The following is a 14,441-nucleotide window of genomic DNA, read 5'->3' as shown; positions in this document are numbered from 1 at the left end:
AACATTTAAAGTATGAGATAATGCTGTATTAATATACTGAAAGCAATTACAACTTTTATTAATTAATTATTACACCTTAAAATTCAATATTATTCTATCATTTTAAAGAATTTTTATTAAATATAATTTTCACTTTTTGTCTAAGTGTTTTATAAACATTTCTTATATGTTATTTGTGCAATCAGTAGTTTCCTGAATAAAGCAATCAGCTCTGATTGTTTTAATTCCAAATTTTAGCTTTTATTTTCATTAACTACAGTAGAGAGTCGAAAATCGGCATCAATTGGGGACTGGGGTTGTTCAGATTAGGGATTTGTTCCGATTATGGTCTATGTACGAAAAAATATATTAACCTGTCCGATGTTCAAATTTTTCTCTGTTGCGTGTTGCTTCGCGTTGAATTTTCGTCGATGTTAAGCCTAACGTAAATTTTTAAAAATAATAATCGTTAAAAATTATTTCTTTATTCTGTACAAACAAAATATATTGAAAATACTGTAATAATAATACTGTAATATTTTGGAATTTAATCTAATATTAAAAACGTTCAAATGCAGAAATGAGTTACATACTGTAAAGTAGGCCTACAGTTTAAGAAAAAAAGTCCAAAATTGTCTTTTGCTTCACAGCTGAGAGTTGCTTTTTTGCCGCTAAATCACGCACACGTTTTAAAGACAGCAATTGGATAGCATCACATTCTTCTTGCTGTTCTAACCATTTCAGAGCCGTCTCAAGGCAATGAAAAGCTTCCTCACTGGATGGTCCTTTTTCAGCATGGTCAGCGTCATTACGCTCTTCCTCATCATCGCAAGAGTCTTTGTTGTCGATGACACTGGCAATAATTTCATCGTCCGACAATATTTGATAGCCAGGGTCATTGACATCACACTTGAGCCAGTCTTGAATGTTTTCCTTGTTGCATTCTTCAAATCCAGGGCATTCTTTAATCAGGTCAAACAGTTGCGATACAAATTGGCTCTTTGGTGACTCTTCAGGTGCAGTGATAGACTCATCTGATGGTAGGAGCTTATTCCAAGCAGTTGCTAGTGTAGTTTGCTTGACAGTAGCCCAAGCTTCTGCTGCCATGTACATAGCATCCTTTAAGTTTATTTCAGCGTACACTTGCTGAATTGGTTTCCCATACTTTTCCCCGATTATTACCATATGCAGCAATGCCTTTCTGTAATATCGTTTGAAGCTTTCAATGACCCCTTGGTCCATTGGTTGGAGAATTGAAGTAACGTTGGGAGGCAAGTAAACAACTTTAAACTTTCTGTTTTCTCTTTCAAGAGAAATGTTTGAGAAATGACTTGGAGCGTTATCAATTAACAACAACACATTTCCAGAATTTCCAGTTTTAAAATGATGCTTTTTGACTTCAGGGATAAATACAGTGTCGTACCATTCTATAAAAATGGTTGTATCCATCCATGAATTCTTTTGATTTTTATAGGTCACTGGCAATTTTTTTATTCCTTTAAAACACCGCGGATTTTTAGATTTTCCGACGATTAGCAAAGGTAGCCTGTGCGTTCCGGTAACATTTCCGCATACCATGACAGTGATGCGTGATTTGCTTACCTTAAAACCAGGTGCTGACATTTCATTCTTAGAAACTAGGGTTTTTGTTGGCATTTTCTTCCAATACAAACCAGTTTTGTCTGCATTGTAGACATTGGTTTTTGGTAGTCCTCCTTATCAATCATGTTCTTAAAAGACTCTTTCAAACATTCAACTGATTCAGTATCAGCCGATAGTTTTTCACCATGGATGTTCAATTCCCTAATTCCATGCCTAGATTTGAAATGCTTAAGCCAGCCGGCAGTCGCTTTAAAATCAGCGTCAGCCCCTAGTTTCTTGTTCATTTCAAGAGCTTTTTCGTAAACCAAAGTGCCACTTATTGGTTGTCCTCGGCTATGTACCTGCATGAACCACGTGTAAACTGCAATGTCCAAATCTTGGTTTTCTGCCATTCTCATCGTTTTTCTGTGCAAGCTTCTACTTCACTGTCAAATACACTAGCAAATTTTTTAATGTCATCACTGGTCTTTTTAATCCTCGATATTGTGCTCTTTCCAACTCCATATTCCCGAGCTAAGGTTGCTCCACTACCACCACATTTCAACTGATCTATTATTTTAAGTTTATCAGAAATACTGAGAAAAACGTGTTTACGTTTAGTTGCCATTTCGAACTCACCAACAACTACAGAATGATCTGTTACAAATAAAAAATTCACGGATCCAAAATTAATGTACCCGATGAAAACGTATTTCGATTAACCACGATACACGTCCCGAAACAGAGTCTTCCAAAAAAAAACTACACAAAAATGCCAGTGCTGCCAGCTAAAACAGACACACAAACAAAAAAAGTATTGGAGTAGCCCAAAACATAGCCAAAGATTGCAGCGCCACAGCACTAGGAAAAATTTAAATTTGCCGACTGAAAATCGTGCCGATTACCGACCATTCCAATTACCGGGGTGCTGATTTTCGACTCTCTACTGTATATCTAAGATAAAATATTAATATTCTTTACATTCATAATGGTCATCAAACTTTATTTAAATATCCATATGATCTTCACAGTCTACCAGCTTATCATTTCTTTTGATTTTTCCAAAAATATTGTATTTCCTTGATTCTAAGATATGAGTTTCAAATCAAATTTTATGTTTATTTTTATGAAAGAAAAAAATTATTAAATGATTTTGTTTTTAAGTAACAATAAATAAGAATGAGCAGTTATTTATTGTGACATCTTGCAATGCAACTGCAATTTTTAATCATATTTTAAATTTATTTAATTTAAAATATATGCTCTCCACCTCAAATTAGTAGTGTGTTGCCCTGTACAACATACTTTTCCTGTTAGCAATAGAGTTATACTAGTTCAAACTCCTTTTGGGGAGAATTTTTTAATTGAAATAACATGACTTCCAGCACAAACCGGAATTTCATATATAGTTGTAATTGTGGCCTCCTGTCATAGCTTTCCATATCTGTTCTCAGCTTTCATCTATTGAAAAGACAGACACGGATGGATGTACCGGCACAACAATGGGGAATTTATTGGTTTACAATTTTTTCAAATTGCAGCCTAAAAACAAAATACAAATAATGAAATAGATAGTGCTCAGAAACTCTATTTCCATGTTCTTCTTTATATACAGGGTGGGCCAGCGAAAACGAAACGGCAGAGTGTTCGTGTTCGTCCAAGCAAAGCGCTCGGACAGGTCGATCTTTTGCTCGAGGGGACATCTTTTGCAATAAAGTTTTTGCGATTCTGAATACAAAGACAACAAAAATTTTAAAAACTCATTTATTTTGTATTAACTAAACAAACATTTATTTCGAAAAAAATGTTTGTTTAGTTAATATTCAGAATCGCAAAAACTTTATTGCAAAAGATGTCCCCTCGAGAGTAAAATCGACCTGTCGAGCGCTTTGCTTGGACGAACACGAACACTCTGCCGTTTCGTTTTCGCTGGCCCACCCTGTATAATAATTTTCTATTTTACATCTGTTACATAATGAAGGTTGAAAGCATTTTAAATGTTAAAAAGGAGTTATATGCTTGTGATTAACAAACTTATTTGAACTAATGTGACTTATAATGAGCAGTATATTGAAATACATCTATTACTGTTATTTAATAATTACTTAGCATCTTCTTCTGGTATGTTATTAGTCATCATATTATCTGACTAATGATTGTTGTTTTAGTCTGAAAATGGAAGTCATCCTTATTTCAGACTAGTAAAATAGTTAACAAATTGTGGAAATTCAGTATTATTTTCTCTAAGAAACGACTCTATCAGCTCCACTACTTATAGATTCATAGATATGTAAAGGTTTACAACTAGCAATGTCATCTGTTAAGTGCTCTTTTGAACATCTTAGAGATAAATGGAAAATTTTGTTTGTTTATTTATAGCAGCATTGTAGTTAGATGAGATCATTGTAAACATGTTTTTATTTGGATTTATAGTGTTGTTGAATTTCAATCTCTTTTCTCTCTACTGTTTCTTTGGGAAATTTGTCTTTGTTATTTACGTGCTTTCCTACAAACCTGTTCCATTTTATTTTGTAGAAAAGTTTGAGAAAGCTCACAAATTTTTTCAAATGACCATAAAACTTTATTTAACCAAAGGAATCTGTGATGTCAGTGTCTGCAGACCAATAATCTACATAATTTTTTCATTTATATCTTGTTTCATTTTCTAAAATTTTTTGACAGTTTATATAAACAATGTATGATAATTATTGCAATCAAATAATACTTAATTTTATTTATTTCATTATTTGCATAATTTTATACTAAAAATAATAAATAAATATCTAGTTTCAATTATGATGGTTTTTGAATTTAAAAAAATAGTTAGTAGAAGTATAAAAAAGTAAGATGTTTTTATATATTTTGTTGATTATCTTACTAATTGTTATTCATGTAACTATAACAGTTGACTTATTCAGCTTATCTCCCTCCAAGACAATTATGTTTGATCCAATATATTTTGGTTTGAATTGTTATTTGATAATCTCAAAAGCACTAATATGTCTTTCTCTTTCTTCATTTTAATATTTATTTTTTTCTGTTAAAGCATTGTTTTTGGAGTTTAGCTTGCTTGCAGAGTAATTTTTTGTCTGACTAGGATACATTTACATTTAATAATAATATTTTATGTAAATTTCAGTTATAATAAATTATAATCTTGATAATTTATTACTATTACTGATTTCATAATAATAGACGTTTTGAAAAATTTTTAAACTATATTTATCAAATTATTAAATTCCTAATTCAGTTAATTCTGGTAAATGAATTACATTGATAGGAATTACTTTCTATTTCATTTTAGTCAAATTAGTATTTTAAAGAAAACATATTTGTGTAATGTGTTTTTTATATTTTATTGAAAAGCCAGATATAATATTTTATGGCAATGTAAGACGCATTCCCATTTCTTCACAGAATATTTAGGGAAAAGATATTCAGTGTGTTTAAGCTATCTCACATCTTTTTTGGGCACTTGGCCAATAAAGTTTATTTTACAGGATTCTGATTTTAAAAAGTAAAATTAGAATGCACACTTTTACTTATTAGAGAAAAAAGAAGTTATAAAAAGTCATTTACCATTAAAATACTTAACAAGACTACATGCAAAAGCTGCTTAGTTATTACAAAATATAATAATATTTTATTCAAGAGTTGGCCTCTAGTAGATGTTACCAGTAGTGTTCTAAAGGCTATTTGAGGAATTCTTTAGCTGTGGAGATTGCAACTTTACATATATAAGATTTAGGGCAATTTGTGTCAGCCTTTTTTTGGATAAAAGTGGCATCTTATTTGCCACAAAATATAGTATCTTGTTAAGTATAACTTAAAGTATTCATATTACATATACATAAAAAGATATATATATTTGTGCTTTTTGCTTTTACAGTGTGCAAATGAATCAATATAATTCAATTCAGAGAGCAAGCAATCAATTATGTCATTTATCAAATAAAAGGGACAGTTTTCCTCAGTCTAGTTCAACTCCAGGATCTTCTCTTCCCCGTTCTAGAACAGGAAGTCCATCTTCAACTTTGCCAAAATCTAATACGTTAAGGTACAATTTTAATTTATAATTAATAATTTTATTTACTTTATTGAAATATGTACTAATTTCTTCGAATTGTTTCAGGTCAACTAGTCGAACTGGAACACTTCGAGGAACTGGTCCTCCACCCCCACCTCCATATACTCCACTTAAGTATGGGAACTTTTTACTCATAAATATTTTTGTTGCTTTTTGTTGACAGTACTGTCAGTAAAATATCTGTTTTGCATTTATATTATATAATACTTTGCATTTGTGCACTAAATTTGCTTTCTGAATCTGTCTTATTGATATCTGATATGTTAATGCAATTGGTTGATGTCTGTTGCTGAGGAAAATTGACTCTGCAAATTGAACTATTTGAGTAAAATCTAAATGTATTTTACAGTGAACATTCATCTTTACTCTGTTTTTTAGTGTATAAATTGACACACTAACCAGCATGATAAATCTAACAAGGGGGACCTGGCAATTTGTCGTTCGATGAAATTTTATGGTAGTATTTACTTGTAGTTAAACTCTCCCAAAGCTGCAAGACCCACTGTTTAGGCATTATTAAAAAAATTAGGATAAGTTTTCTTCAATCATTAATACCAATATGGAATACCAATTCACAAAGTAGTGGTATGGTGTGGTTAGTTAAATTGTCACATGTGGAGGCTTTATTTTTTGGTTTTCAAGACAAGAAGCTCTTTTATAATTATTCCATCTTGCCAATTAAAAATTATTTTGCCATCTTTGTCAGCCTTACAGTGTTTATTTTAATAGACAGATTAAAAATTTTATCAAAAAATTACAAAACTGTAGTTATCTTGTTAAAGTCAATAGCAAAAGTGTTATTAAAATATAATTTCTAATTCACAATCAGTTGGGTGCACCAGTTTATTTGTGAAATGTTAAAATATGCATGGTTTGAGTCTATTTGAGACTTAAACCATGCACATGAAAGAAATAGTTTCAAAAACATTAATGAAGTTATTTTTTACCCTCTGTTATTAAAACAAAATATGAAGACTGTGTGAATAAAGTAGTAATGATTGTATGTACTGTACATGGTGTAAGGCACCATTTTGTTTTAACTGTTTTTTATGATTTGATTGATGTTATGATGTTTTTATAATAATTTGAAAATACTATTCAAATTACTGTCATATTATTGTGAATGACGTAATTTTTATTGGATTTACTTATGTAATCTTTTTTGGGAAGGCAAATATGACTTTACATTGTAGAAGAATAATGTAAATTCCTTAATAATTTATAATGAATAATAAATTTTACTTTCAATAATTAAAAATGGCATAAAAATAGTACAAAAATTTTAAAATGATAAGATTAAATTATAAATGTAAAAAAAACTTACATATGGGGATTGAACCCAAAAACAAAGTCTTCACACATGACAACTTAACTAACCATTCCACCCAATACTTCATGAATCAGTCTTTCATATTGGTATTAATAGTTGCAAAAATTTTATCTAAATTTTCTTGAGATTGCCAGAATAACTTTTATCCTAATTTTCTCTAGATTGCCAGAATGGCTTTGGTATAGTTTAAATACAAGTAAATATTGCATAGCCAAAAAATTTTATCAAAGTTGGTGACAACACATTGCCTGGTTTCCCCTGTAAGAACAAATATTTCAGTCTTACATACTGTCCTATCCTGGTCAATTCCTACAATCTCAGTTGATTTTAGCTTAAAGCAATATCTTAATTCTTTCACATATTGCATTTAAAAGCAGCGCTTTGCAGCAATCATTGTAACAATGAGTTTATTCTAATATATATATATACTGATGTATATATTGAATATTGAATATTGAATTGCAGGCCTGGGAGTCGCTCACTTTTCTCACTTGTACTCACTTTTCTGAAGTACTCCTTTCTACTTTCATTTCTCACTTTTCAGGTCATTTTCTCACTTTTCTCACTTTTTTGGTCATTTTCACGTGCTTAATTAAGATGTGGGGCAAACCAAAAATAATTTTAAAGCCAAACGAATTGCCGAATTATCGGACTATCAGAATAGAATTTTTTAGAAGAAAATACGCGGCCCTGAGCAGACTCAAAATTGCAACTGCCACTCAGTGTCGTTAGGATAGAAAACAAAAATTATTTACTGATTTGTGAAACCGTGTTGATTACTTCAGTATCAAACCAAATCCGTGTAATAGCCCATGGCTTTCACTTTGATTTAGTTGAGTCATAATAAGTGAAAACAAGAATTTATTCAGTGTGTTATACTCGTTATTTAACGTATTTAAAAAAATCTTTTATGCACTTAAAAAAACCCTCTCATTACAAATTCAGAAGCCAGTGTTGAGTAAAGTTATGTACTCATGCCATATTTTCATTATTCGCCAAAATCTACCTTATCCGAATTGCATTTCCTTCTACAGAGTTTAAAAATAAGTATTCTAAGCATCCCTGCAGTTTTGGCTGTTTTCTAAGAAAATCACTAAAGTCCTTTTGCAGGGGAAAGCACATTACGCAGAGGGATTAATCTCTCAAGCTGACAACACTGCTGCCGCTTTTAAATTCAAAATATATAATTATTAAAATTAACACGAGATAGTAGCGTAACCTCCTACCACTAAAAAAGATTTCGTTTCTGACCATTTAGTTATCCTGGTTATAGCCCAATAATTTGGCAGATTATTTGGTTTTAATTAACAATCGGGTTATGGAGTTGTCGTTTACAAAAATATTTTTTTACTTGATTTATCTTTAAATAATTTCATAAACTTGAGTTTAATAAAATTACTTTAATGATTTCATAGCATATTGTTAACGTTAAATCACATCTACATCTTCCCATAAATGTATGTTTAAATTGACTACAAGTATAATTATTCCATATAGTAAGTGTTATTTTCATAAAATGTGTGATTACTTTGCTTGTGAAATATCCATTTTTTAATCTTCTCTTATGCCGATTATAATTGTGCATTAATTGAGAGACTAAAAAAGTAAACGAAAATGTAAATTCATATTTACATATAAAATTTACCAAATAAATTAAAATATTCGAAGTGTTGTAAAAAGTACAACACGTAATTGCTTGTGAGAAAGATTTTCACAGGCTTCCCAAAGGTTAACAACTTTGCAACGATGTTGGTTTTTATTCATCTGCAGGAAAAAGTTTTTTGTTATTTATGAAATCATTAATAAAATATTATTTTACTTATATTATTTGGAGTATATTTATTTCAGATTTATTATTTTATTTGGAAATCAATATTTACACATCTCGAAGCATTAAAAAATAAACAGTTTCTGATAATGATAAATATCCGAGAATAGCCAAATTAGTGAAATCAGCATCGAAAATCCCGTTCCCATGAATGAGAGGATCAATTTTATGCCGGGCACTTTCTCCTGATAGAGCATCAGTGTTGGAAAGAATGCTTAATTCACTTTTGATTGTTAAGGAGGGACTAAACATGTATGACCAAAGCCCACACCTTGTACCTATTGCAAAGGACGACTGAAATTAGCTTCCTCGGTGCATAGAAATTATCAAGAACGATTGGAAAATGAAAAGAAGTTAAAAGAATAAGAGAAACGGAAAAAAGAGCACAGAAATGTTTTGAAGAACAACAAAAGAAAGCTGTTCGTAACATGAAGATTATGGAACGGCAACTGAGTTTAAACCAGAAAAATGTAGAAGAAAATGAAATACATGCGACAGTCTAAGTTTTGTTAGAAGCAGCAAACAAAAAAACTGGAGAAGGCTATTAACAGCAAGAACATGAATGAAGTACAAGCAGCACGTGTGATGCTTATTAGTGTTAAGTGTTCAAAAGCAAGAGGAAGCGAAATAGAAGGAAGTTGATAACATGCAGAATAATCTTAATAAAAGAACATCATCTTTCATGACTGATTATTTACAGAAGCCAAAGACTTTTCAAGTATTCATGGTTTACTGGAAATACAGAAGCCACTGGTTATCGGGAAACAGAAAAAAAAAAAACGCGATATAACCGAGTAATAAAAATTCTGGGCTTTTACTAAACAGATTATACATGCTATGGAATCTCTGTTCTTTCATCAGCAAGTGTTTCTGATATAAAATAAGCTTAGTTTTTCAATCCTGAATTTTATTCGTAGGTTATATCGAATTAATTGACGTTTACGTAAACATCGAAACCATGAACGCCCATTTAGCATTGTTTCTTTAACAATGACATTGAAAGACAAATACTGTCGATATAAAAACATCAATTGCGATTTTATTATACAGTACTATATAAATCGCTTATTAGAAATTCGTGTAGTTTATATTTTTCAATAAAAATTATAAATGCTGTAATTGAAAATTTAAAAAAAATGAATATTGAATATATAATAGAACATCAAAACTTATAAAATTACAGAGTAAAAATTCTCTAAAAAGCAAAATGAAGTTACTACTGTATAAAAATTTTAGAAGTTTTCGTTCAGAATTAGAGAGATCTTTTCCTTACACGTTATGCGGTGAATTCGAAATTTCACACCTTTATGTGAATTGACGCAATACCGTTAATTCACATAAATGTATGAAATTTCGAATTCACAGAAACTTGTAAATGAGGAGACTGTACTTAAAACTAATAAATAAACAACTTTTATATCAAAAGGAAACAAATGACAATCGATCTATCCACCTGTTCTGCATATTTAGCTCTTTCTCGTATTTCGTTGCAAATAGAAATTCAGTGGTAATTGGTAATTTAAAATTAATTGACTCAAATGCTTTTAAAATTTAGGGGACCAAAAAAACGCGATATAACGAGTGGCTACTATATTACAGTATATACAGAAATTTTTAAAATGTGTTTAACCATAACAGAATAAAAAGAAATAACAATTTTTACTGCTGTTTTGCTGAGTTTTCCTTCTGTGTTTTCACTTTGTTTTGTCACTATTGCACTCACTTTTTATTCACTTTTTCTGTATTTCAACTCACTTTTCACACTTTTTCAAAGGGGAAATAGCACTCCTAGGCCTGGAATTGATGAATTGAATATTATACAGATGGATCTAATTCTGTGAATTACACTGGATCAGCCATGGTTTACTGTGATGAATTTAAGGTTAATTAGATTTCTCACTTGATTTCCATCTTCACTGCTAAGTTGCATGCTACCCGTTTAGCTTAAAAGCAAATTCCGAGGAATGGTTGCTGTCACTATATATTTGTTTTGATTCATTCTGTACTTTGATCTTGTATAAATATTTTTCACATTATGTTCTTGTCAAAATTTATAAACTGATTTGCCATCTTTCTGCAATGAATTTATTTCTAAGATGATTAGATTCCAGACCTTGTTAGTATAAGAGGAAATAATGTAACTGACATTGTTGTTAGGCCAGCTTCTCTTTCTAGGCATCCAATGCCTGTTGAAAATGCTGACTTGAAACTAGTAATTAAGATAAGACTATTAGATACATGGTAAAATGTGTGGAATGATCAAATCTATAATAAACTACATAAGATTAAACCAGTTATAGAAAATTGAAGACCAGAGAAATTTATGACTGGATCCAATTAACAGCAAATATTTTGCTTGGTACAATTACTGCCTAAAGTATTTTAGTCAAATTGTATAATAAATCTGAATATAACAATGTTGTGATCTAGGAAAATAAATTGCACTACAAACCTATTGTCTGGTGTCAGTAATATGTACACTGCATGAACGTTTTTGGACTCCTCCTCCGTTTTTGGACTCCTCAGTCCTGCTTCAGGTGAATCTCATTTCATTGATAGAACACGTGTAGTGTATGCTTTTGAAAGACAGGAGATTAGATAGGAACCTCATGTAAATAGGCTCCACAAAAAGATTAGTGGAAAAGCAGCTGCAAGAGCACACCAGCAACATATGACAATCAAGGCTCTATGGCCCAGTATCAAGAACACTGTTCATGCTATGGCTATCAGCCTTTGGCAGAGGGAATGGGAGAATAGTAACACTGGAAAGATAACATTATCCTTCATTCCCAACATAGAAACAAGACTTAAACTGAAGCTTCTTTCCATCACATATATAAATACACAAATTTTTACCGGACATGGCAACCTTGAGGCCTGCCTACACCAATTTGGTCACAGAGACACTCCCTTATGCGGCTGTAACAGCACCTCAATACAAGATATTCATCATTACATATTTGAATGTGATAACTTCACACATGAACAAGAAACACTTGTAAGGACTGCACTCTCCCAAGGATTCAACTGGCCATGCAAAATGGACAACAGATCAAAAACTTTTTAAAAGTCTCATGGACTTCCTGCTTCAACTGGAGTGTTGGAATCTGCCTATCGATCATCACATAGTGCATTTGTGTATTATAAACTTTACTTCAACAATTGATCACAAATGTGTATAGTATAAATGCTATGTGTCTCACAAAGTGTAGTGGGTGTGTGTTTGGTACATTTTCAATGTTACTATTGTATTGTTTGTTATTTAATCTCTGTATTTGTTGTTTTTTTTTTTTTTTTACTTTGGTTTAATAAATCCGGCAAAGATGCCCTGTGCCTCCCTTTTTCCGCCCCTATCCTATTTTCTGTATTTTTACCTTCGCCTTCACATTCTGCCTTCTTTTCTTTATTTTCAAGCAAGGTAATACCACTGAGTGCACCTGATCTGCCCCTGTCAGCTACAAGTGTACAAGTGGTAGACTTTTTCCCAGAATAAACATTTGAATCACCTTATATTTTTATTTAAATATTATAAATTTATATACAGTCAAACCTGTTTTTGTGCGGTCTTTTTCTGTGCGAATTTTATTTGTGCGATTTTTTTGTGCGGTATATGAAAATTTCAATCAAATTGGAACATAATTGACTCCTGTAAAATTTTTAAAAACTCTATTGGTTGTTTTCTATGACATCAGCAGGTTTTTTCATTTTTTATTCAGTAAAATTTTTTTCTCATACGTTTATTTCGGTCCCCTCTTATTTTAATAGCATAAAAACCATAAATATTATGTTATATTTGAACAGATGCGGTAAGTTAGCTTCCCTCCGGCTTTAGACTGCAGGTGTGAAATTTCACGCCTTGTTAAATGAAATAACACTTCCTGCAGCAATATTTATCAAATAAAATCATTATTTAACGATTATTTTTAACTTTTTAATGTTAGATTCGTATTTAAGTGGAAATAATTAATTAATATAAAAATTAAAATTCTTAGAGGATTTTTTCTCCATTAGGTGTTGCAGAAAACGGCCCAAGGAGTTAAAAAAGCAATTCCTAGTTATTTCGTACGGTTTCGAGTTATTTTCTACGTGAGACTTTTTTATGCGGTCCCTATTCACCGCATAAAAAAAAATATTTTTTTAATTGTGTTGCGAAAACTATTTTTTATAGCCACTCGTAAAGTTTCGCTCGATTTTTTTTATGCATTTTTTTTATGTGGTCCCTATCCCCCGCATAAAAACAGGTTTGACTGTATAACAGTTTTTAATTTTTTAATATAAACATTTGATTTTTTCAGAACATGTGGAATAAGCCAAACTTTGCAATAGAAGATTGTTTAGTCAATATATTTGATTGTCATACCAGTATTATTCTGAAATCATTCTTGTAATTTGATATTGTTATAGCTGTTGTAGCTTTATTACTATCAAAATAGCTAATATTCTACATGTAATTCAAGATATAATAACTTTGTAAATGATATACATATAGAATATATCAATTATCTCTGACTGATTTAATCTATATCTGTAAGTTAAATTATAAAATCCATCTTAGAATTATTTTAAATAAGTTCATGTAGACATGATATTTATTAACTTTGGTAAAAATTATTAGTTAAAAATATGAAATAATAAATATTTGTTGTTCTTATATAATAAATTAACTAATTAGCTCTTTCGTATGTAAAGCATTTTAAATAAAATTATTAACTAATATTAAAACTAATATTTCCGAATGATAAAATTACAAGTATTATTTATTTATTTTTTCCTTAAATCTTTCCACTTTGTGGGCACTAAGAGTGTCTTTTAATACCCACTGTGTTCAGCCAGGCCCATAAATAGAGTGGCCAGATGGTAAGGAATGGAGACCAACATAACTGGATCACCTTGTGAAAATTTGAATTGAAATTTAAGACTCACAGATCCCACAAAGCAGCAAGTTGGAATCTTTACTATCTTGGCCATCCTGCCAGCTAGAAATATTTTAAAGTTCGTTGTCATTATTTAATTGTTATTAGTTGTATTACTATCTTCAGAAGATATCAGAAAATTTTGTAATATAAATAAATGATTAGAGTTGTCTTAAGAACATTTTCTTGATTGTATCTAATATTGTCTCTTATGAATATTTATACCATAAATAAAACCAGAATTGTGAATTTCTGGCTTTACTTCAAGTCTAGTTTATGAAGTCCCTACTTTATAAGCCAAAATAATAATAATATAATACAGTTAAATTGTGATGTTAATGCAATAATCAATAAAATATTGTGATATTAATATTTTGAAAAGTTTTCTCTTAATTTTTTTATATATAAGTAAATGGAAAAATTTCCCATATGGCCAGGAAATAAAATTGCACCGTTATAAAAAAAAAGAGATATTTTTATAGTTTTTATTACAATAATTTTATTTCCCGAAATTTTCTTCACGCAAAATTATCAAACACACTGTCGAAATTACCTTCATAAAACATTTCAGATTCTATTGATAAAATACTTAAATATGTCAGACGTTCTTGACTCATTTTTGATTTGAAATGATTGGGCTGCAATTTGAAAAAATTGTAACCTATAAATTCACACTGTCTGTCCTTCCTTAATCTCAGGATTTTCTTTAATCACTCTCTTTTC

The 14,441-nt window shown here is 30.6% G+C and overlaps 1 protein-coding gene across 2 annotated transcripts in view; it reads left to right on the top strand.

Annotated features, from left to right (window-relative positions):
• Positions 1 to 14,088, top strand: part of Scgalpha (sarcoglycan alpha) — a 32,286-nt gene extending 18,198 nt beyond the window's left edge. For both annotated transcript variants that reach the window (XM_067270474.1, XM_067270473.1), the window contains 3 exons: positions 5,450 to 5,617; positions 5,693 to 5,761; positions 13,101 to 14,088. In XM_067270474.1, the coding sequence (XP_067126575.1) occupies positions 5,450 to 5,617; positions 5,693 to 5,761; positions 13,101 to 13,131 (268 nt within the window). In that variant the 3' untranslated portion in view covers positions 13,132 to 14,088. The remainder of the gene's footprint in view (positions 1 to 5,449; positions 5,618 to 5,692; positions 5,762 to 13,100) is intronic.
• The last annotated feature ends 353 nt before the right edge of the window (positions 14,089 to 14,441 follow it).

The sequence above is a fragment of the Centruroides vittatus genome, unplaced genomic scaffold (genome assembly GCF_030686945.1).
Source record: "Centruroides vittatus isolate TY-2023 unplaced genomic scaffold, ASM3068694v2 contig_371, whole genome shotgun sequence".
Classification (NCBI taxonomy): Eukaryota; Metazoa; Arthropoda; class Arachnida; order Scorpiones; family Buthidae; genus Centruroides; species Centruroides vittatus.
Note: the sequence above shows the minus strand (reverse complement) of the source record. Positions and strands in the feature narration are given on the sequence as shown.